Source organism: Prionailurus viverrinus, chromosome D1, assembly GCF_022837055.1.
Source record: "Prionailurus viverrinus isolate Anna chromosome D1, UM_Priviv_1.0, whole genome shotgun sequence".
In the NCBI taxonomy this organism is placed as follows: domain Eukaryota; kingdom Metazoa; phylum Chordata; class Mammalia; order Carnivora; family Felidae; genus Prionailurus; species Prionailurus viverrinus.
In genome coordinates this window covers 77,286,282-77,310,080 of record NC_062570.1, presented here as the reverse complement: position 1 = coordinate 77,310,080, position 23,799 = coordinate 77,286,282, and the positions used below count along the sequence as shown (strand labels likewise).

Here is a 23,799-nt window from a genome sequence, read left to right as displayed (position 1 = left end):
GAAGCAGGCTCCGAGCTGTCAGCACAGAGCCTGATGCGGGGCTCAAACTTGTGAACCACAAGATCATGACCTGACTGAAGTCAGATGCTCAACTGACTGAGCCACCCAGGCACCCGTATTTTTAAAAGAATCATTTTCAAGTTCTCCATTCCATGATTGCATTTAAGGAGTTAAAGGAGAGATATCTTCTAACTTACCACATTTTAACAGTAGTTGTCAAATACAGTATTTAAACTATTGACATAATTTAATTCACATGGAATTAATTTCATGTAGTGAACTCCATCTTCGCAAAAATATTTGATATTGAGTAGAATCTCTGGCAAATATCAATGAACAATGGTAATCTGAGCTTGTCATTTTTAATGAATAATTTTATTATTTTGGGGGATTTAAAATATTGTTAGCATGAATGACTTAACATCTTTTTTGATACTAGGAAAGTGAATAAAACTTCATGAAACAACTTGATTCAGAATAATAATGAATTCAAGAGCCTTAGGTATTATAAACCACTATGACGTGATTTAACTGAAACTACAACCTAAGTTTGAATTCTCAGCTCAGATAAAATGTTATTTACACATTTTATTCGTTTTGTACCACTCAGTAACTGCCAACTCTTAAAAATATGCTGGTGGCTCAAATGGAAACATTCACTGTTCTAAAAGAACTATTGAACATACAAGTAACTTTTCTTAAAGGTGTATCCTTCACCACCTGAGAGGTGGTGTGGTCTAGAAGAAAATAGCACTGGGCAGGCATTAGGAGAGCTGGCCACCAGTCCCAACATGGTATAAGTCAACCAAACAAACTGTTGCTCAGGAGCCATTAATTTACTATTCTGTAATGCAGGAACGTAATGTAATGTAGGAATTACACCATTCACCTGTGCTAGGATGATAACTTGAATTAATAGATATGCAAGTCCCTTGTAAGTTATCAATTTTTCAGTGCCTGGAAAGGTGGTAAGTATTGCTGCTTCTAAATTGTGACTTATGCTTTTGTCTTATTTGCAAGAGGGAGGAGAAAGTTCTTTTAACAATAATTATATAATCATGTTTGTGGCCTTGCCCCTCTTTACTATATCAGAATTTCTTTCACCTTGTTTAAACTGAATGCGTGACCATCTAAGTGTGTTCAACAGTCTGAAATGTAAGTATGATTCAGTTAGACTCTACATACATTCATCAAAACATTTCACAGGGGTCTCGATACTAAGTATGCAGTGGATGGGACAGAATCACAACAGGCAACTTTATTTGTAAAATTTGATCCAAAACTCAAGAAAAAAAATAAATAAAAAGAGCCGAGTCTCTATTATGTTAGTACACAAAATAAACCAAAAAACACATCAACATTTACCATGAGATCATTTAAATGTATTTGCAAATGATTTGATGAGGGAAATGTGATTTACAACACGGGAAACTTCTTATAACAACCACTGTAGGTCACCTAGACTAGGTTAGCAAGAATGAACAAAGTGATAGATCCAAAAGGCAACCCCCAAACACCTTCCTCAGATGGAGACTTTGGTAATTGTGGTAAAAAACAAAACACCAATTCCTGTTCTTCACCATGCTGGATGGTCATTTCGTCCATTTTTCTCCCGCAATGATGAGTCCATTTTAAATACTTCAATTATTATGAAGACACTCCAAATCCACAGAACAGCAGACACTTCCATTCTGTGCATCAAGACAAAAGTGTTAGCCAACTGAGACAGAGGATATAAATCAATCAGCAGTGTGCATTTGCATATCCAAAATGACCATCTCCATTTTGAGATAAGCTCCATGAATGCTACTGAAAAACTACCAAAAAAATGCTAGAGGAGGTGGGGGAAGGAAAGACATAGGCGATCCTCTTGAGTCCCTTTGCTAGCTCCTGCTGGCAGTGCAAGTTTATACTTCCCAAACCATATTTGGGATTCGTCCCCTGTATTTCCAGGTTGTTCACGCAACTTAGTCACTGGACTTATTCTAAATAAAATTGTTTTCAAAAACATACCCCTCAAAGATAATTTGTCATTGACAAATCAAATCAAAAGTAGAAGAACATGAAGGCAACTCCAAAATGGGTTCCAGAAAGGTTTGCATAATAGGAACAGAGTCTCTCAGTGGTGACTATGAAAGGAACAGTACATATTTAGATATATAAATTAATGGAAATTAATGTTAATATACCTTGATAATCTCCCTAAATGAATCTCAAACCTGACCTCAAAGAAATACTAATACATAACACAGGTCTCCACATCCCCTGGTCGCTAAGTTTACTGGGGCTTGAAAGTACACACGGGACTGTGGCTCTTTTGCTATGTGCAGGTTGATATTGGCCTTTTCCTATTGGGGCTGAATTTAAAGATGGTACGTTCCAGAAAAAAGAAAAGAATCCACCTTTAGAACAGCCATAAAGAGATGACTTGGGAACCTTCCACTGATAGATGAAACTGAGCCAGGATTTGACAGAACCGAATAGACTAATATTTTAAATGTGCTTCATCAGGAGAATCTTCAATGTTTTGGCAGAGATGGCTGCCTAACCCCAGCTTCAAGTCAGCTGTAGCCATAGCTCTTCTCAAGCTTTTAAAGGGGTCAGTTTTTAATATCAAAGAGGGTGAGGATCGCTCATGGGAATTCCTCCAAAATGACAGGAAAATAATCACAATTAAATCCTGCAGCAAGAGCTTCAAGTCCCCGCATTAGATACTGTGATAATTAAAGCAAACAACTTCATAGAGCACTTTCTTCTAACACTGACAGTTTCATGAAAGGGCTTATAAATTTTTCCAGCATGAAAAAGAGATATTTTTTCTTTCTTTCCTTTTTAATATGCAGGTCAAAATAGCTTAAATCAGCCATAATTGGACCTAGTGTCAATTGTTAAAATTCTGTAGTTCAAAGGCAAGACAGAGGACTGTTTTAGTCCATGTTCATTTGGAATTTACTTATATACACAGTGTGGCTCCGATCCACTCAGACATATTAACCTCCCTTGAGATGGAAATGCCTGCCTGTGTTTCCATCATGCCCCTCAGAACCTGTGCATTCAGAAACATCAGGAATGAACCTCCCGCAGGTACTCTGTGACAACTGTTCAAGGCCCAATTGTCCTCAGGACATCCAATTACCTTGCATTTGCAAGTTGTGCAGGGAGATCCAGCCATTGTCCACACTGCGCCGCTCAGCCTTGAAATGCCATAGCTGTCCAGACAAGTTTTTCTGATGTCGTAGGCAATGTTATCAGCCAGGCAGGGGTCACTGACACAGCGGGGACAACACTCCCCTTCCAACATGGCTGTGTACTCACAGCTCAGATTGGGGCAAGTGAGTGGCCAACAGTCTACCTCTCCTTCCTGTAGAGAGAGAGCCAGAAATGGTTTATCTTTATTCTTATGAACAATTATGCTCCCAAAGTCCCGCCGGGGGAGGGGAGGGACAGTAATTATCATCACTGTCCTCACTGTATGTTTCTACTTCCACCTTTATGGGTATAATGTGCTTCCTCCTTGAAGAGCTCCTATAGATTAGATATCACCTCCTCCATGGTACTTTTGCTGACTGTCTATACTGCAGCCTGAGAAAGAGGCAGGTCCACATCTGTGTACCAATGGCACCCCATAACTATTTTTTATCATCACATTTATGTTCCTTATCAGTACAACTCCAGATTAAGTTTTGAGCATTTAGGCTTTGGGCTTGTTTCTTTATCTCCCTGATGCTTAGCACAGTTTTGGTCAAAAAAATGCTAACTGAATGAACAAATAAGTGCATAGGTGATGGCTAGTGTCTTAAGAGAAATTAACTTCTCTTAAGGTCAAAGCGGAACCTGAAGCACTGTAATATTTCAACATCATCATAAACTGAGTTCTTAGTATCAAATTTAAAATTGAGACTGGGAGAACTACTTCAGAATGGTTTTGAATGTGACATTTAGCTAGTGACATCACTAACATGTAGCAAGGTATTATAGTTTAGATGGAACCTCTGTGTGTTTCAGAGTCTGGCAACTGTGGCTCCACTGAGCTGCCTGTAACTATTTCTCTAGCCGCCTCTTCAGTTATCATGGAAATTCATTATAATTTATGAAAACTCACGCCTAACGATTTGGTCAGCTACATAACAGACAAGGTCTATCATGCTCACCATTATATCATCCAGAGTCTATTTAGTAAATATGAGCCACAGTATACTCAAATAATTATTAAGCTACGTGTTCAACATCTTCAGTTTTCCCAGGAGATATTAGCCTTAGGGGCTAGGGATGGACATGGAAACACTTCTGAAATTCAATGAAAATTTCATGTCTGAAATTAATCCCAATTCTTCTAAGTGCCTGATGACTGACCTCTTGAAAAAGAAATGCAATTTTCCAGACTGATATAGTTGTGTTGGGTTCAGTTGCCCTCAGATGGGAGCTTGAAAAAAAATGGCTTTGATTTGAATATATCTGAATTCTACTCCTCAGTATTAGGGGTGATTCAGAAGAATGTATTCTACTAAGATGATCTGCACATTCACCAGGAGACTTTAGAAAATCTGAGAGAAATTTACAATTTCTCTAAATGCTTATTTTCATACAGTATTCACGGACTAAATCACTAATTTTAGAAAATGTTAAAGTATGGAATGCTGCTTATAGGTTCTATTACAAGTAGACTTGGTTCCAATAGTTATGACTCCCTCAAAGAAGGAACATAAGATTCACTAGGATTATATAGCCTAACAGTCTTTGCATCCTTTGAAAACTTTGTGGTATGATTGGAAAGAGAAAGAACTAGGTCCAGAAATTAAGTCTTTTCTTCGGACATTCTCAGATCTGATTATACCATTAGTATCTTTATATGAAGATCCAAAATTACCTCTACTTGTTCTATATGAAGGTTTAGCATCTGAAACATCTAGAAAATGTTATCAGTAGTGACTTCTGTATGCTAAGTACCTTCTATGTGCCAAGCACTGTATTTGCACTTCACATATGTTCTCTCATCTTCCTGACAGTCCTACAAAATTGGTATTCCACTTGTGTACAAGGAAAGAATGATCAGTGCAAGGTGAGGATTTGCCTGAGTTAATAACACAGAGCTAGCAGGTGGGAGAAGCAATACTGAATTCTAAGTCTCTATGACTCCATCCCTGATATTTCTACCATGTTCTGTTATGTCTCCTATTGAAACTTTTAATGGTTAGGTCCCAAGAAATCAAAGATTTGGCTCTTTAAGAACTACAAGTCCCGGTCAAGGCTTTGAAAGTTTTCTATCATGCAGAGATTTTGCTTCATCTGGATTTGCCAAAAAGTAGGTGTAAACTAACATAAATTGAGCCAAATCTGACCCATAAACACATTCTTTTAGTCTTGTATATTGATTTTTTTTGTTTTGTGTTTTAATTCCAGGACAGTTAACATGCACTGTTATATTGGTTTCAGATATACAGTATAGTGATTTCAACTATTCCATACATCACCCAGTGCTCATCAGAAGTGCACTCCTTTGTCCCCATCAGCTATATCACCCATCCCCCCACCCTGTCTTTGTATATTGTTTTAAATAGTAGAATCTGAATGTCTTTAGGCAGAGCATATGCCCCGTAGTAGCCACAAGACTCAAGTTTCCTGAATAGGATCAAAAATAGCAGAAACTAAAACCCATAAGCAACTGAGTTTGCAACCTTTCCAGAGTAAAAGGAGAAAACATTCTAAGGGAAGCTGACATACCAGACACCGGCACTGCTGGCAGCTATGAGTCCAATTGTCTCCACTTCGATAGAGCTTGTGTCCATTTTGATCTAAACATTGGCTTGTGACCCTGGTGTCACACTCTGGGCAACAGAAAAGGTCAACGCTTGGATTCTGGCAATCACAAGCTGTCCGTCGGCAGAAGATCTTTCCATCCTGTTTAGAGATGAGGTTAAGGAGGTTACATCATTAGGGAAACAAGGTGGCTGCACTAGGAAAGGGAAACCTTATAAACAGAGCACATAGGAAGGATTTCTTAGAGTCCAAGTACTCCCCTGTCCACCTTTCATTTCGTTTAAAACAGATGCATGTGTGTGCACTCACACATATACACACCCTGTCTTTCCCTAACTTTGCCTGCGGAACAGCTCATGTAAAAATGGAGATATTTCTGGGGCGCCTGGGTGGCTCAGTCGGTTAAGCGTCCGACTTCAACTCAGGTCACGATCTCGCGGTCTGCGAGTTCCAGCCCCGCGTCGGGCTCTGGGCTGACGGCTCGGAGCCTGGAGCCTGCTTCCGATTTTGTGTCTCCCTCTCTCTCTGCCCCTCCCCCGTTCATGCTCTGTCTCTGTCTCAAAAATAAATAAATGTTAAAAAATGGAGATATTTCTAAATTCAAAAAGTCGTATGTTCCTTGAAACTTTTTTTCTTAAATGTTTCCAAAAAATTACATTTCTAAGTAAAATTACAATTAAACCAAGGATTTAAAAATGCATATATGTTCAAGAACTCGTTTAATGGGAAAACTATGCTCCTGTATTTTTCCCAGTTTACAATGATACCACCAAATGCATTCAAATGTATTCATCTAATTTTATCTCTGTCTCAACTCTGGGAGGAAGTCCGACTTTACCCTTTTTTACAGAAAAATTAACTGAGGCCAAGAGAGGCTAAATGACTTATCCAGTATGGAGTTAAAGATCTCTAAGGAGCATCACCAGGGCTTCTGGTTTCAAAACAATTTTTCTTCTACAAGATAGGCTTTAGGCTATTTATTACAAGGGGCTATATCAGGTGCCCCTTACACCCTAGGTGTCCAAATAATAGGCACAGTACAATTTCTGGAGTAATGGCCCTGAACACTCGTAAAGACTTGAAGTTCAACAGCACTCAAACATTAACACAGTACATTTGCAGGGGTGCCTGGGTGGCTCACTAGGTTAAGCCTCTGACTTTGGCTCAGGTCATGGTCTCATGGTTGGTTGGTTCGAGCCCTATGTCGGGCTCTGCGCTGACAGCTAAGAGCCTGGAGCCTACTTTAGCTTCTGTCTCTCTCTCTGCCCCTCCCCTGCTTGTGCTCACTCTTTCTCTCTCTCAAAAATAAACTACAAAAAAATGATCGTACATTTGCAGCATACACCCATTATACATCTGTTGCTTACAATAACTTCTCACTTCAGACAATGAAGACGCTGAAAATGTAAGACGTGTGGCCACCACATGTGGTTATGACTGCTTTGCTGAATATTTAAAAACTAAAGAATCTCAGAGCCAGGACACATAACCAAGCTTCCTGGGTCTACACTTGAAACTTCTCTAGAGCAACCATATCAAGTCATCAAGCCTATGCTTGATGTCCTCCAGTCTCAAGGAAGCCACCACTATGGAAGGCATTCAATGTATATATCTCTGTTCATGTATGAATGTTAAAAACTGGACTTCTTGTTGCCTCTATCCACTGATATTTGTTCACACTCTTGCTAATCACAGAACTCCCAATCCCCTCTGCCACACTTTCAACTTTCAACTCTTCCGTTTGTAGAAGAGCATTATGTTTCCACTGAATCATCTCATCTCTGGATTATCTCTTAATTTTTTGACTAGTACCACTAGTTTTGAATCCTTTCATTGTTATAGTTGTCTTCTTCTTCAACAGTTTAAGTATTTCCAATATAATAACAATACTCTACCTTGATTTTAACATTTATTTTGTGCCGTACATTGTGCTGTCTTTTATATGCATTAGCACATTTAATCTTTTAAGGTTATTTTAATTTTTGAGACATACACACACACACACACACACACACACACACACACACACACACACACACAAAGGATCTGACGCAGCCTCCACGCTAACAGCAGAGAGACTGATATGAGGCTTAAACCCAGAAATCACGAGATCGTGACCTGTATCTGAAGTTGGATACTTAACCCATGAGCCACCCAGGCATCCCAGCACATTTAGTCTTGATAAGTCTGTGGAGTACAATTTACACTCCATTTCTCAAATGAGGTAGCTGAGTAAAAGAACTGAATATGATTCTTCAGTAACAGTCTGACCAGCAGTGAATTGGGACTCATGGTCACCTTGTTTTAAGCTCTATGTGTTCTTTAAAGTAGCCTGGTTTCAATATTTACTTCCCTACTTACTATGCTATGTCATGATGTTGATTTATATTGAACTTAATGAAGACTAAAACCTCATTAAGCACTATCCCTATCTTGTGTACTCAGTTGTTTGGGGGCAGAAACTATAAAACCTGATATTTATCCTTATTGTATTTTACCTTGTTAGATTCATTTCATCTCTCTTCCTGTCACAATGTTTTCTAAATGCTGTTTCTGTCATCCACCATAGTTCGTCCTCCTTCATAGCCTAGTGACATCTGCAAACTTGATGGATCTGCCCTCAGGGTCTTCATTTACTTCATCGATAACAATGTTTAATAGGATAGCGTTCACTGAGACAAGTTTACTGTCAGCTGAAGTGGAAATCTTTAAATGCTTTACATTTTTTTATGGAGAATGGAAAGGAGACATGCTGGCTGTGTATATAACGACATAACAGGTTGAAAAATGCTTTTCCTCAAAGCATGTGCATTTTAGCTACTATTGCATAAAATGACAAGAAATCATAATTTTCTAATTATCAAGGGATGACAGATTATACAAACACACACTCAAGTTAAGCAAATGCATTGAGTCAGAAATTATAATTAGTCTGGACAAAGGACTCTCCAGATTCTAGGACTCTTCCACCAATAGGCCCTTATTTTAACTCAGTTATGTATTTTGCTCGTGTAACCATTGCCTAGAATAACTCCCTAGTGATTTATTTTAACCAAGAGAAGCTAAAAAAAAAGTAACGGTAGCTACCATATAAAATCGTATGGTCAGGTCAGCTACTGAGGTCACAGTATTACTCTCCCCAAGTATAGAATGATTGGGCCTCCATAACCTAAAAGCTCTATCCACAAACCAGGGTAAACAGGGACGCATTGCTTTAGAAGAGGCTATTGTACCACAGGCAATAAGGCCCAATCAGAATGTTAGGTTTCTCTCTGCATGTGGGGATTAAAAGAATGAATAAGAATAAGTGGATAGCCTCCAGGGTTAGTGCAAAATAAAGCAATTTCCTATCTCATCAATTATGTGAAAATGCCAAATAGGCCCCTCTTAGGTTCTAACATATTTTAGAAGAATGGCTATGTTCATTCTGCCTTTTGAATTACAGAATAACTGTCAAGAAAATCATTTTTAATAATGAAAATGTCACAGGTGGCTCCATTAATTCAATGAGAATGCCATTACAAAACCTCAGCTAACAGAACACAGCCACACTAGCATCTAAACTTGGCAAGACAATTGAGCTCAAAGTTGGTGAGTAATCTTTCTCATGCTAGATCTCTGGGGTCATTCCCAGAGCCTGACCTCAGTCCTAGCTGGATTGGTTAGAACAACAAGCCCCATCTAAATGCCAAAGATGTATTTTTTCACCCTTCTGCTGTAGAAGCTAAATGCTTTTATGTAATTTTATAATGGATTTCAGCTCTAAACAATGACTACTATATTATTTAAATTGCTCCTGAATTTTAAGAAGCAGGGACATACACTTTCCCATCAAATAAAAAAGGGATTTATTCTTACGCCATGGAAAGTTACAGGTTTTATACTATAAATTACACATTTTATTACTGAATAGTTAACACATTATTTACTCCAGATTGCATAATATCACTTTTCTGCCACAGTTTTGAAACTTTTAAATCAAGAAGGTGGAGGTCTTGGGGTGCCTGGGTGGCTCAGTTTGTTATGTGTCTGACTTGATTTCAGCTCAGGTCATGATCTCACAGTTCATGAGACCAAACCGAACATCAGGCTCTGTGCTGACAGTGTGGAGCCTGCTTGGGATTCTCTCTCTCTCTCTCTCTCTCTCTCTCTCTCTCTCTCTCTCTCTCGCTGCCCCTCCCCAACTCACGCACATATGCACACTCTCTCTTAAGTAAATAAAAACTTAGGTAAGATTATTTATGTAAATTCAATTATAATATAACCTGGGTTTGGCAAACTGACACCTACAGTCTAAATTCAGCCAGTCACCTGTTTCTGGTAATAAAGTTTTATTAAAACACACCTTCCCTTGTTCATTTACATATTTCCTTTGGCTGTTTTCACACTCTAATGGCAGAGTTCAGTACGTGAGACAGAGACCTGACAGTTATGCAAAGACCATCTGACCCTTCATAGAAAACATTTTTTGATCTTTGATATAAAGAGTAAAATTAGGAGTGGTACTCTAGACCCATCTATTCTACCTTCTCACATACAAATTTTTGTGTTGGGATATCCAGTCTTTACAAAATATTAATTTGGCTTCAGGTTATATCACACAACCAGCCCTCTCTAATTAGCACTTCTCTAATAAAACTCTTAACAGTCATTGATTCCAAATGTCTCATTTTAATGAAGAGGAAATCAGGTCCAGAGAGGGGAAAGCACTTCTCTCACAGAGCAAATTAATGACAAAACAGGAACCAGACCTCACTCCAGACATTCATAGCAATGATTTTCCAATATGCTAAAGGGTAGGATAAAAGGACTTCACACAACTCAAATCAGAAGGATTCTTGAGGCAATGGTTCTCAAATGTGGTCCTCTGACCAGCAGCATTAGAATCTCCTGGAAACTACTTAGAAATGCAAATTGTTGTGCCCAAACCCAGACTCACCAAACAAGAAACTCTATGGGGTAGACTCAGTGATCAAAGTTTCACAAACCCTCCAGGGGATTCTGGTCCAAGGAAGAGTTTGACACCTCTGATGCAGAAACAAAGCAATGAAAAGGCAGGATTTGGAACTACATGCAGTAGAAGTATGAAGTGAGGAGAACAGAAAAGAAGACCCTGTTCCTTGACAGGACCCCTAGAGTTTTGAGGGTGAACTAAACTTGCCAATTTGTTCATGTTTCAAAGAAAAGGAAGCACAATTTTAGGGCTGGCACAGCCAACTCCTTCCATCAAGAACACCCTAGAGAGGAAGGTATTGACAATGTCACTGGTTAGGTTTAGAGAGCAAAGCAAAGCATTTTTAGGAGTAAACTGCAGGATTTCAGAAAGCTAACCTCTACCCTGGCCCCAGGCACAAGCTGATTCATCCCTCTTCTTTACTCTACGAATGGGTGCCACAGGGAGAACGGCAGGGTTATTTTATTATCAGCTCCTTGCAGACAGGGCTTTCTTCTTACCTGAAGGAAACACAGGAACCCCTTAGGTTTCCCTAATCTGGCCACCTTCCTCAGTTGCTGAGCAAAGGCTTGTATGAGGCCAGGTCACGTGGTCAGCGTTCCAGACAATCTCATGGCAAAGATCCTCTCCACTTTACCCTTCTTCTGTGTTGCCACAGGAATTTGGCCCTCCACTTGCAGAGCGCAAGTGGTTATTTATGGTATCTATTTCCCTATCCATCTCTAGTACTACATTTAGTTAAAGGATGAATGCTATTCACTTTTCAACTAAGAAAATGAACAAAACAAAATAATCCTGCAGGCAGCACAGAAATAAAATCTGGTCTTCACAGCTTGTTTTCTCCCACTGGATTTTCCAGTTACTACTAGAAGTAGATGAAGGTGTAGGAATAAATGCAAGCCTAACTTGCAACCCTGGCTCCTTCTCTGATCATTGGCACCGGAACACTTTTGACCCAGGAAAATGGGGCAGCTAAGTTGCAAATATGCCACTCTGGAGCTTCTGCCCACAGAATGAGGGCACACATGGCCACAGGGAGTGAGTGTCTGACATTATCATTTATCAAGACCCATGACTTAATTTCGGTGTTATCTTTCATGTGATCTTCTGTCTCTAACCCTCCTTCGGGTTCTCATCTTTACTCTCCTGAACCTTCAATTCAGTCTAAGTGGTACCTCTCCATTTAGTTTGGATCTCCTCAGTCCTCCTACTGTGCTGTCGATCAGACTTTGGTTGGGCCATGCCAATCCTCAACAAAAAGTCACTCATGATACTCTGCTGCCCACAGAATAAAGTCTGAATTCCACTGTCTGGCTCTATCTGTAACCTTTCTCTCTCGGCTTATTATCAGTTATCCCCCTCCCATACTCTTCTTTTTTTCTGATATTCTAAGCCCACCATTTACTTCATATTTTCCTTAACACATGCAATGTTTCTGCATCTTTGTTCTTGCTATTCCCTCTGCTTGGGATTCACTTTCCCCACATCTCTACTTGGCTAAATTTCTCATCCTTGAAGGTCTCACTCAAAGGTCACTTCCTCTGTGACATCTTTCCTTATTCCTTTCTGCATCCTCCTAGAATACAATAATACTTCCCTTTTCCATGTCCCTATAACAAATCATTCATGACTACAAGGGCATGTCAGGTGACTGTGTATCCATTTGTCTATTCATCTCCATAATCAACAATATAATATGATCACTCATACTAAAATGCTGCAGTTTCCAAGAAGTTAAAAACCTGAGACCTCTCTATCTTCCCATGTAGCACAGGTAGAAAATAAAGATGTCTCCTAAGGCTCTGGACAAATTTATGAATGGAAGAGCCACAGATGGGTATCTGTGAAAGAAACTGGGATATAACTAAGATTTAGAGGTCAAGCCCAAAGAGACCACCATTTTTCACTCTGTGGTCTGGATAATGCTAGAAGAACATGGGTTCCAAGCAATTTAGCAATCTTTCTGGGCCTAATCAACTAAGTGGTCTAAAGATGCATAAAATTACTGTCACTGTTAAGGAAGCACATGGCATCTAAACAAAATCCCAAATCCATTTGGGCCTACTGTTATTGCCGAACTCCATTAAGTTGTGGACATGTTTCAAGACTTCTTTTTCAATTGGCATGAAACACTAGTAGCTAACCTGGTGTACTGACTCTCAAGGGGGAAAGTGGCCTTTAAAAGAACTTTGAGTCTTCTTTGGTAAGTGATTAGTCATGGAGAGACAGCTCTCTGCAAGTCTCTGAGCTAGGTACTTCAAATTTGTCTTGATCTTAATTCACTCTCACAGCAAATGTGTCTGCAGATATTAACCCAGTCTTACTGATAAAAACATGGCTCAGAAACAAAGAATCTTGCAGAGTTCACAGAACCACACCCATGTGGAGCAGTAAGGCTGGGAACCCATTTCTCTAACTAGAGACCTTGGAATTTTGTCATGGATATCTCGGTTTCAGGTCTACTGCCACCACTTACTTGTGTGAAACTTGAGTTTCTTGTTTCTTCTGTAAAGTAATAATAATATTTACTTCATGAGGTTGTTTTCAAAGTATGAGCAGATACTTATAAGTACCAGACACAAAATAAATGTTCCCTAATTCTACCTCCATGCTTAGGACAGAAGGAAGATCCTGGGGCTGAGGAAGAGATTGCCAAACCGTATCTATACAGAATTATCCAATAACATTGTTCCCCCTACTGTCTCTTCCCCACCAGTTGTCTTAATTTCCATGTGTCCTTTATAAATCATATTAACTTTTCTAAATCTTATCAGAACTTAAGATAATATGTGGCTAAGTTACAGGAGAAATTATTTGGGCTATACTATGTACTATCATTCAATAGTACCTATTTAAACGCCCTTTTTCATGGATGTCCTAATTATTTATTGCAGGTTCTTTATCTTTTTCTTGTCATGGTAAGCCTGACCATAAATTATATATTGAACCAGGGGCACCTGGGTGGCTCAGTCGGTTAAGCATCTGACTTCATTTCAGGTCATCATCTCACAGTTCTTGAGTTTGAGTCTTGTTTTGGGCTCTATGCTGACAGCTCCGAGCCTGGAGCCTGCTTCAGATTCTGTCCTGTCTCTCTCTGCCCTTCCCCCACTCATTCACTGACTCTCTCTCTCTCTCTCTCTCTCAAATATAATATTAAAAAAAATTTATATAGAGAGCCAAAAACTAGGGAAAGAATTTGAAAGATTTCACTCCAAGTTTACCATTTTTTCTAGTATTTATCAATCCTTTCTGTTGAATATTTATCATATTAACATAATATTTATAATAGTGATTCAATATAATAATTTTCAGGGTGTCTGGGTGGCTCAGTTGGTTAAGCATCTGTCTCTTGATTTCGGCTCAGATCATGGTATCATGGTTGTGAGTTCAAGCCCCACGTCAGGCTCTGTGCTTGAAATCCTCTCTCTCCCTCTTTCTGCCCCTCCCCTGCTCGCTCTCTCTCTCTCTCTCAAAATAAATAAATATACTTAAAAGAATTTAACATTATAATTTTCATGCTGTATTTCATATTTAAAAAATATAAAATAACACAATTAGATGACAGAATACAAAAGCAATAAATATTCAGCATAGGTTTGAACCTTTCCATGTAAAACTTATGTTTTAAGAAAAATTCCTACTGTTATGTACGTAAAATTAATGAATTCAAAAGACTAATGCTGGTGTACTCAGCTCTATAGTGATATTCAGACATCCTGAAGTGCCTGACATTTTTAAGCAGGTGTTAGAATAGCTGAAACCTTGTGGAAAGATGCAATGTTGTGAAATCCGGGTTACTTTTAAACCATTTAAATATTTAAACCCTCAAATATGAAATTGACCCAAATTATCACTCTTTGTATTGTAGAGAATTTGAAAGAATAATTTGTACATGATGACATACTAATCCTATTTCAATGTATAATATGCAAAGAAATGTATACATAATACTTATTGTAAAGTAAATGTAGAAATGCCAGCTGCTGGCAAGAAACAAAAAAGAAAATCCTGGAAAGGATTTGAAAGGTCTATATGAATAATGATACTAAGCCACAAACTAAAACATTTTGGAAAGGGTGAGAGAGAAATACTGAGGGTATAAATGTCACTAGCAGTTTCCAGACTTACAGAATTTTAGAGACAGAAAGAATTTCTGATATCATCTAGCCATTTGTACAGCTGAGGAAAAAGGCTCTGATGCTAACTTGTTTGCTCAAGGTCACAAAGCCAATTACTAGCAATGCCTGGAATAGAATCCAGGTCTTCTCATTCCTGGTGGAATGCCTTGAAGTTGCATATTCCAAGGAGTTTAAGGGAAGAGAAAAGAACCCAGGAATAAGAGTAGAGTGAGAAAGGTTGATTTCTGGCTTTGTCTACATTTAAATTCAACTTTCTTCTAAGTCTAAATGAGGGAGATGATATTCCATCTTCCAAGTATAATACAGGAATCATATAGCAGAGTATTTATTTTGAATACTATCTAAAGAGGCTTATTGTCCTTGGATAATATAAACACTGGGTCAAAATAAGAAGATAAAAGCACTTTAATTTAGTGGCTAATATAATCTAGGGAAAAATGCACCAATTTCACCTTTAGCATGCCAGGACACATTTCATTTATAGTCTCTCTTTGAAGGACAATTTTGAAGCATCATAAAGAAGTTATTAATCTCTTTATGATACGACAACACTGGTCGTGTATGAGATTGAGTGGCTTCTGACATCTGGCTTGTATAGTTTTTTTCTCTTCATAGTCCTACATTCTTTGATTCTTCTTTTAATATGTATTCCATCAACTAAAGCCTACAATGTAAGAAGTATTTGTGAGTGCCTAGCTCAAAGACTTTCCCTACCATAGTCTGCAAATAATTTTTCCACTGTCTTTTGGCACCTTGAGTTTTGGAGGAAAGTCTGAAGCCAACCTGAAATTTCCCAGGATATGCTGACCTTATGCTGTCCTGATGCTTATGGCACTAGTACTGGTCCTGATGGCTTTATACTGATTGGTCTTGTTATAGTAAGAGAGTCCTTTTGGTGTACAAATCAGTCATCCTTCTCTTTTAGCTATGAAATTGGTTTTGTTGCATTTGTTGTGTTCTCTTCAGGAAAACCCACTACGTGTTAAATCATTACTGTCAGCTTCCATATCTGTCACGTAATCATATTTCTTCTCCACCTTTCCCTTTCATACTTAGTGGGTTTTCCCCCCTCATCTCTGTGGCAGCAGTACTGGTTTGATTCCAAGAAGCTTCTGAGGTAGTCTTCATAGTGCAGAGATTTTCCCCTCAGTTCATTCTCCAGGAGCCGCTTTCCTTCTCCTTCTCGTTTAATGCTCTTGCCTTTTTGTCTATCTTGTTGGAATTCTTGCTTTAATTTCTTTGAGGGTCTACAGAAGTTTTATCTAAATGTTTCTTCAAATGTATGATCTAATTTTGTTCAAGTATGTATTCTTAATTTGTACTCCACACTCCCATTATTGTAATATCTATGCCTAACTCCCATGTTTGTTTGTTTGTTTTCTTTCTGGTCATCATGGAATGAAGGTGGCTCCTTCTGAAACTGCCTGAGAATTTCATGATGCTGCCACTTTTTCTCCTGATCACCTGAGCATTTTTAAAATTTCTAATTGAAGTATAGTTGACATACAATAATATATTATTTTCGGGTGTATAGCATAGTGATTTTATAATTCTATACATTACTCAATACTCTCACCACAATAAGTATAGTCATCATCTGTCACCATATCATATTATCACCATATTATTGATTATATTCCCTATGCTCTACTTTTCGTTTCCATGTTATTTATTTTATAACTAGTTTACACCTCTTAATCTCTATCTCTAATTTCACCCATCTGCTCAACCCCCTCTCTTCTAGCAACCATCAGTTCTCTTTATTATAAAGTTTCTTTTTTTGTTTGTTCATTTTTTTTCCAGATCCCACATGAGTTAAATCATATGGTATTTATCTTTATTTGACTTAGCCTAATACTCTCCAGGTCCACCCATGTAGTTGTAAATGGCCAGATTTCATTCTTTTTCATGGTTGGGTAATATTCCAACATTTCATACATGCATATGCATACCAAATCTTCTTTACCCATTCATCTATCAGTGGACACTTGGTTTGCTTCCATATCTTGGCTACATTAAATAATGTGGCAATAGGGGCGCCTGGGTGGCGCAGTCGGTTGGGCGTCCGACTTCAGCCAGGTCACGATCTTGCGGTCCGTGAGTTCGAGCCCCGCGTCGGGCTCTGGGCTGATGGCTCAGAGCCTGGAGCCTGTTTCCGATTCTGTGTCTCCCTCTCTCTCTGCCCCTCCCCCGTTCATGCTCTGTCTCTCTCTCTGTCCCAAAAATAAATAAACGTTGAAAAAAAAAATTAAAAAAAAAAAAAAATAATGTGGCAATAAATACAGGAGTGCATATATATTTCCAACTTAGCATTTTCATTTTCTTTGGGTAAATACCCAATAGAATTACTGGATTATAGGGTATTTCTATTTTTAATTTTTGAGTAACTTCCACAGTGGTTGCACCAATATACATCCCGACCAAGAGTACAGAAGGGTTTCCTTTTCTTCATATCCTTGACAACATTTGTTATTTCTCGTCTCTGATACTGGCCATTCTTACTGGTATGATATCTCATTGTGGTTTTGATTTGCATTTCCCTGATGATTAATGATGCTGAGCATCTTTTCATGTGCCTACTGTCCATGTGTATGTCCTATTTGGAAAATGTCTATTCAGATATTTGCCCATTTTTAATCAGATTATTTTTGGTGATCAGTATCAGTTCTTTGTATATTATGATATTATCTCTTTATCAGGCATATTATTTGCAATATCTTCTCTCATTCAGTAGACCTTTCCATTTTATTGCTGGTTTCCTTTGTTGTGCCAAAGGCTTTTATTTGTTACAGTCCTAATAGTTTATTTTTGCTTTCGTTTCCTTTAGCATGAGGAGACATGTCTAGAAAAATATTGCTAAGGCTGATTGCAAAGAAATTACTGCCTATATGTTCTTTTAGGAATTTTATGGCTTTAGGTCTCCTATTTAGTTCTTTAATCCATTTCAAGTTATTTTTGTATATAAGTGTAAGAAAGTGATCCAGTTTCACTCTTTTGCATGTAGCTGTCCGATTTTCTCAACATAATTTATTAAAGAGACTGCCACCTTTGTTGTAGGTTAACTGACCATATGACTGTGGATACATTTCTGGTCTCTCTATTCTGTTCCAGTGACCTATGTCTATTTCTGTGCAAGTACCACACTGTTTTGATCAATATAGCTTTATGGTATATCTGAAATCTGGGATTGTGATACCTCAAGCTGTGTTCTTTTTCAAGTTTGCTTTGGCTATTTGGGGTCTTTTGTGGTTCCATAAAAATTTTAGGGTTATTTGTTCTAGTTTTATGAAAAATACTAGGGACTTCCCTGAATCCGTAGACTGTTTGACTCTGCTTCTTTGAATAGTAAACCTTGACCCTTTGCTGGCTTGTATAATTCTGCTATTATGTGATTCAGTTTTATTTGAATTTGAAAACAAGAGTATGGTTTAACAGCCAGCATTTCTGTCTCAATCTTGACTTCTTAGCCTCAAAGATGATGATGCCATTATAGTCCATTTGGATGCTTATGTGTTGGAGCTACTACTTATGAAATTGGATTAAAATATTTCTAGATGCAAATAATAGAAAAAAGCAGGGTCACAAATTCATTTTTTTGAGAATGATCTACAGAATTTGATTTAGGGTTTTTAATTTAGTTTCTTTTTTTTTAATTTTTTTTTTTAACGTTTATTTATTTTTGGGACAGAGAGAGACAGAGCATGAACGGGGTTGGGGCAGAGAGAGAGGGAGACACAGAATCAGAAACAGGCTCCAGGCTCCAAGCCATCAGCCCAGAGCCTGACGCGGGGCTCGAACTCCCGGACCGCGAGATCGTGACCTGGCTGAAGTCGGACGCTTAACCGACTGCACCACCCAGGCGCCCCTTTAGTTTCTTTTTTAAAGAACTTTTTGGAGATTTTTTTAACTTAGCTTCTTTTTTAAAAAAAAGTTTTAGGGGTGCCTGGGTGGCGCAGTCGGTTAAGCGTCCGACTTCAGCCAGGTCACGATCTCGCGGTCCGTGAGTTCGAGCCCCCCGTCAGGCTCTGGGCTGATGGCTCGGAGCCTGGAGCCTGTTTCTGATTCTGTGTCTCCCTCTCTCTCTGCCCCTCCCCCGTTCATGCTCTGTCTCTCTCTGTCCCAAAAATAAATAAATAAATTAATTAATTAATTAATTAATTAATTAAAAGTTTTATTTCTTTTGAGAGACAGAGAGAGAGAGAGAGAGAGAGAGAGAGAACATGAGAGTTGAGCGGGGCTAGGGAGGCAGTTCAGAGAGGGAGAGAGAGAATCTCAAATAGGCTCTTTGCTGTCAGCACAGAACCCAATGCAGAGCTCAAGCTCACAAACTGAGATTATGATTTGAGTCAAAACCAAGGGTCGGACAGACACTTAACTCACCAAGCCACTCAGGCACCCCTTTAATTTGTCTCCTAAATCAAAGCTGTCCTCTCCTTCCACAAGTTCTTGGAAGCTATACTATTAATGAGTAATAAATGCAATTGGAAAACAAAGAAGGAAATCTTCCTTGTACTTTATTCATAAGGTGGTGGGGTGGTGATAGAGGTGCCATTAGATTAACAATATAAGGTTACAAGGATTTTTCATTTTTTTGTGGAATTTCAGTCTAATCCTCTGACTTTGGCAAGCGTTTAAAGAGTCAAAGCAGAATAAATCAACTTATATTGCTTGGATTATTAGCATAATTAATTAATGAAACTTTGGGAAGTTTTAATGATTGCTAAGTTCCCTCCCATGGGCCTAAATAAAACAAAAACTGAAAAAGATATTTTGGTTTCACACACTACTCAAGACTCAACAAATATCTCTTATTGATTCCAGAGACTGGGGCTCTGCAAATCCTAAAAAGGATTTCCGGGTCAGGTTGTGATCATCCTCGTAAGTTTGGGAAAAACAATATTTTCTAGAAAAGCACTAATAAAGGAATTCCTTCTTGTTTTGCTGGCTGAATGGAGACCTAACTGCCAACCTTTTCTATATACCTTTCTCAACCATTTTAAACCACAACAAGCTTTTCTTTCTGTTAAAAACTTTGCCCTTTGTGTCACTAATACAGTACTAAGGTTACAGTTTGAGCTCAATCAGGTTAGATTGCCTATTTAATCAGTTTTAAATACATGAGCAGATATCATCTGTGGAGAGTTATAGGACTTGTGGCAGAATAAGAAAACTATGAAATTTGGGGCAAACTACTAGAGTTCAAGTCCCAGCTTGGATATTTATGTATTGTGATATTTAGGGTACGTTACCTGCCCTAAAACTCAGAAACTGTATCTTTCAAAGCTGTGCTATAAGAATTAAGTGTGATGCTGTTTTTAAATTACAGGGTGCTTGGAACAGAGGAGGTGCTCAGTAAATGGGGTCACTGGACCTGTGTTTGGATGTGTGGAACCAGATGCATGTATAAGGTAAAAAGTGAGCATGATGGAGTAATGATCTAAACACTTGGTAATGTAGCTCTCCTAAATGGGTGCTCCCAGGTCCTTTGGAGGTGTGGTAGACTTGAAGACAGGTGAATGAAGGTTCATTTCCACTCTATTCCCAGGGAGCTCTCTGAATTTATCAGGACACCAGCTCCCTAAGAGACTACTAAACACTACTAAACTACTAAACAAGTCATTTCTTGTGGTTCCCATGCCCATAAAGCCCAAGATTAAAAAGTCCCATCCACAGACATAAAAATACAATGCAAGAGCTACAGTAAAGCAGTTTCAAAGGAAAATGAATAAGCAAGATCAACAAAAGAAAAAATAAAGCACAAGGAAATCAAACATTTTAATAGGCCCATTTTGCAAAGCATAAAGCTAAAACCGGGGGATGACAGGCTTATTTTCATAAGCATTAAACTCACTTCCAAACAACTTAATGTAAGGAATAGCCAGCCCAGCAGTGAGAACGGAAGGAAGACATCATTTATCAGAAGGCCTCATACTATCATTTCCATTTGTTCAGAACAGAGGTCCACCTATCTCTGACCGCTGGAAGCAAGCCTATGTGCCTTGCTTTTCTGGATGATGTTACCACAAAAATAAGCAAGTTCATGCAGGTGATCATTTCAGGCAAAGAGCAGTTTTAATCAGCAAGTCTGTGTAAGTGTGGAATGAGAGCTCATTAAATCTCTCACCCAACCAACCTGAAAGGCACTGCAGGCTCTCGGTGGGAGCACCAACATTGGTTTCTCTGCCCTACTCCCCCCGTGCTCTGCAGTCTCTTCTCAACTGCACACCTCACTTCTCACTAATGGCATGATCAATTCAAAACAGGTTTGCCTGCCACTCAGCATCATCATTAGCTGTAGCATGGATTAGAATGAGAGAAGCCTTTTCAGAAACTACAGGAGACCAGCAAGTCAACACCTGGGGTAAAGAGATGGGGCGGAAGAGAAGAGTGAAGGGAGGAAAAGAACAGTTACAATTCCTGCCGCACTGTATTAGTCTCACCTTGCAGGAACAGACAGAGCACCTGTCTTCTTTCAAGGTCCACACTTGTCCATTGCGCTTCAGTCCTCCTTCATGAGGGCAGTCACCAGAGCAGGAGGGCCCAGAGGGACAGAGGCAGTCAAAGCCCCCTGCCAGGTTGATGCAGGCAGAATCATTCCAACAGGTATGGGTTCTTAAGGCACATTCATCAATGTCTGCAATAAAGAAGGCACAGAGCTTTACAATTTAGCCAAGACTGTGATTAGAAAATAGTCATTTACAATAGCATTAATATTACTGAGCATTTACTTTGTGCCAAGCTGTTCACATGCATTATCTCATTTACTCTGCAAAGCAGCTCTGTGTAGGAAAATCTGTTCCTATATTTTGCAAATAAGCTGAGGCTCATAGAAATGAAATAGCATGCCTACGGTCATATAGCTAATAGGTGGCAAGTCTCATACTCAAACCTGCAGCTGTTGGACTCCAATTACTAGATTATCCAGTAGCAGCTCTAATCCAGTTTTAGGATATTCTCGAGAGCTGTACCATCTAGAGGCCATAAATAGTCCTAATTCATTAACAGTGGGGATGCACCCTATACAGATCTGGGTCTTTTAGAAAAGGTGTGAATAGATCATCCACTGAGTAGGAATAAGTGGGCAATTAGGGCAACCTTGAAGCAATCAGACTCCCCCAGATCCTGGGGCCAAGGGTGAAAGAAGAGGGACTAATTCTTGGTAGTTGCCTTGCCTAATCAAATCCTCTCCATCCTAATGGTCAGAAGCATTTTTGTCCCCAGAAAAAAACATCTTAGAGCTATGGTGCATATAGCACGGATGAGGATGGAAGACACACATATATTTTACGGTTTTTTAATGACAGCTAAATATGGAGGGAAAGCAAAAATCCAGTCAGCTTTCCCAGACATTCAAAGCTTGAGTGACCTTAACATCTCAAACACATAGCTGTCCAGTCCTGGATTGAGCCTCTTCCCAGTGGGCAATCTATTACTTCAAAAGGCAGCCAATTCCATCGGATAACTCTTTTAGAAATGTCTTCCTTAAATGAAATGAAATATATTTTCCTAGAACTCCTACTTATTGGTGCTAGTTCTGAGACCACTCAAGAAAAGTCAACTTGAGTTTTCTTATTTGTGACAATCTTTACACGATTTAAAGATATTGGTCATTTGTTTATCATAGTCTTGTACTCCACTGGTCAATCTAGTGCTATGTCCTTCAAATATCCTTCAGATGATCCTTCTGTGCACAAGGTTTTTTTGAACACTAGGTATTATAAATGTTAACAATGACATTTAAGACATTGTCCTTATGTAGGTAGCAAGAAGAAACACTAGAAGGACATATAGATAACTATTGTTAGGCATCTGATCAGGAAGTTTAATCCCTATAGTAAGTTAAAATAAGAACATTATAAATTGGGGTGCTTGGGTGGCTCAGTTGGTTAAGCGTCCGACTTAGGCTCAGGTCGTGATCTCACGGTTTGTGAGTTCAAGTCCCGTATTGGGGTTTCTGCTGTCAGTTCAGAGCCCACTTCAAATCCTCTGTTCCCTAATCTCTGCCCCTCCCCCCGACTCTCTCTTTCAAAGATAAACAAACGTAAAAAAAAACAACAACAGTATGAATTAACTTACTCTACTTCCTAAATTTCATGTTAAATATGTATGGGTTGTGGGCATTTGGTTAAGGGTTATGAGCTAAATTAAAGAAAAAATAATTCTAAGTGGCATTTTCTCCTAAAGTACTCAAAGCAATAGTGCTTAAAGGCATAATATATATTTACTGTTAGTGCTTTATACTTATATAGTGTGTCAAAGTTTTTTGAAGCTTTTCCAGGAGTTATACCATATAATTGCAAGACGGAAATAGTTACTTTCGTTTTACAAAATAAGAAACTAAGGCACAGAGATGAATAAGTGGTCACACATCTAGTACCACGTTGAAGCAAAGGTGGTATCCTGGGCCTTCTAACACATGCTCTAGAGTTCTTTTCTGAACCAACTCAAGGTCTAAAGTCATCTTTCAGAATACTAGAATGTTCTGTGGTTTTATCTACTTTCAACTATTAACCCTCTAGATATTGCAACCCACTTCCAAGCATAAGATGTTATATGGCTCCTCTTTAGTATCCTTAGTTGAAATTCTGAGAATTACATAATTACTCAAAGTTTTCTATAATTTTGCAACTACTGTGACTTAAAAATAATGAGAAATAAATGACCTATCTTCTATTACTGACCCCATGCACTGTTGGAAAATTTGGCTTCACAGTAAAGGTACAAAGTAGAAAATGTTACAGAGTTCAAATACTTTATTCCAAGATTTATTTTTGTCTTTGTCTCATTAAATGTAGTCTCAGTCAAGACATTTAGTTAATTAACAACGATTCCTCTTTTGGTTGTTGTTGTTAAGTTTATTTATTTATTTTGAGACAGAGAAGCACACAAGCAGGGGAGGGGCAGAGAGAGAGGGGGTTGGAGGATGTGAAGCGGGCTCTGCATTGACAG

General features: G+C 38.7%; 1 protein-coding gene across 1 annotated transcript in view; it reads right to left on the bottom strand.

Moving 5' to 3' along the window:
- Nucleotides 1-1,320: 1,320 nt before the first annotated feature.
- The window catches only part of LOC125146516 (protein kinase C-binding protein NELL1-like), a 47,796-nt gene continuing 25,317 nt past the window's right edge, over nt 1,321-23,799 (bottom strand). The window contains exons 3-6 of the mRNA XM_047823243.1: nt 21,291-21,484; nt 5,722-5,898; nt 3,137-3,361; nt 1,321-1,691 (exon numbers count right to left, since the gene is read on the bottom strand). Of these exons, the coding sequence (XP_047679199.1) occupies nt 1,641-1,691; nt 3,137-3,361; nt 5,722-5,898; nt 21,291-21,484 (647 nt within the window). The 3' untranslated portion in view covers nt 1,321-1,640. The remainder of the gene's footprint in view (nt 1,692-3,136; nt 3,362-5,721; nt 5,899-21,290; nt 21,485-23,799) is intronic.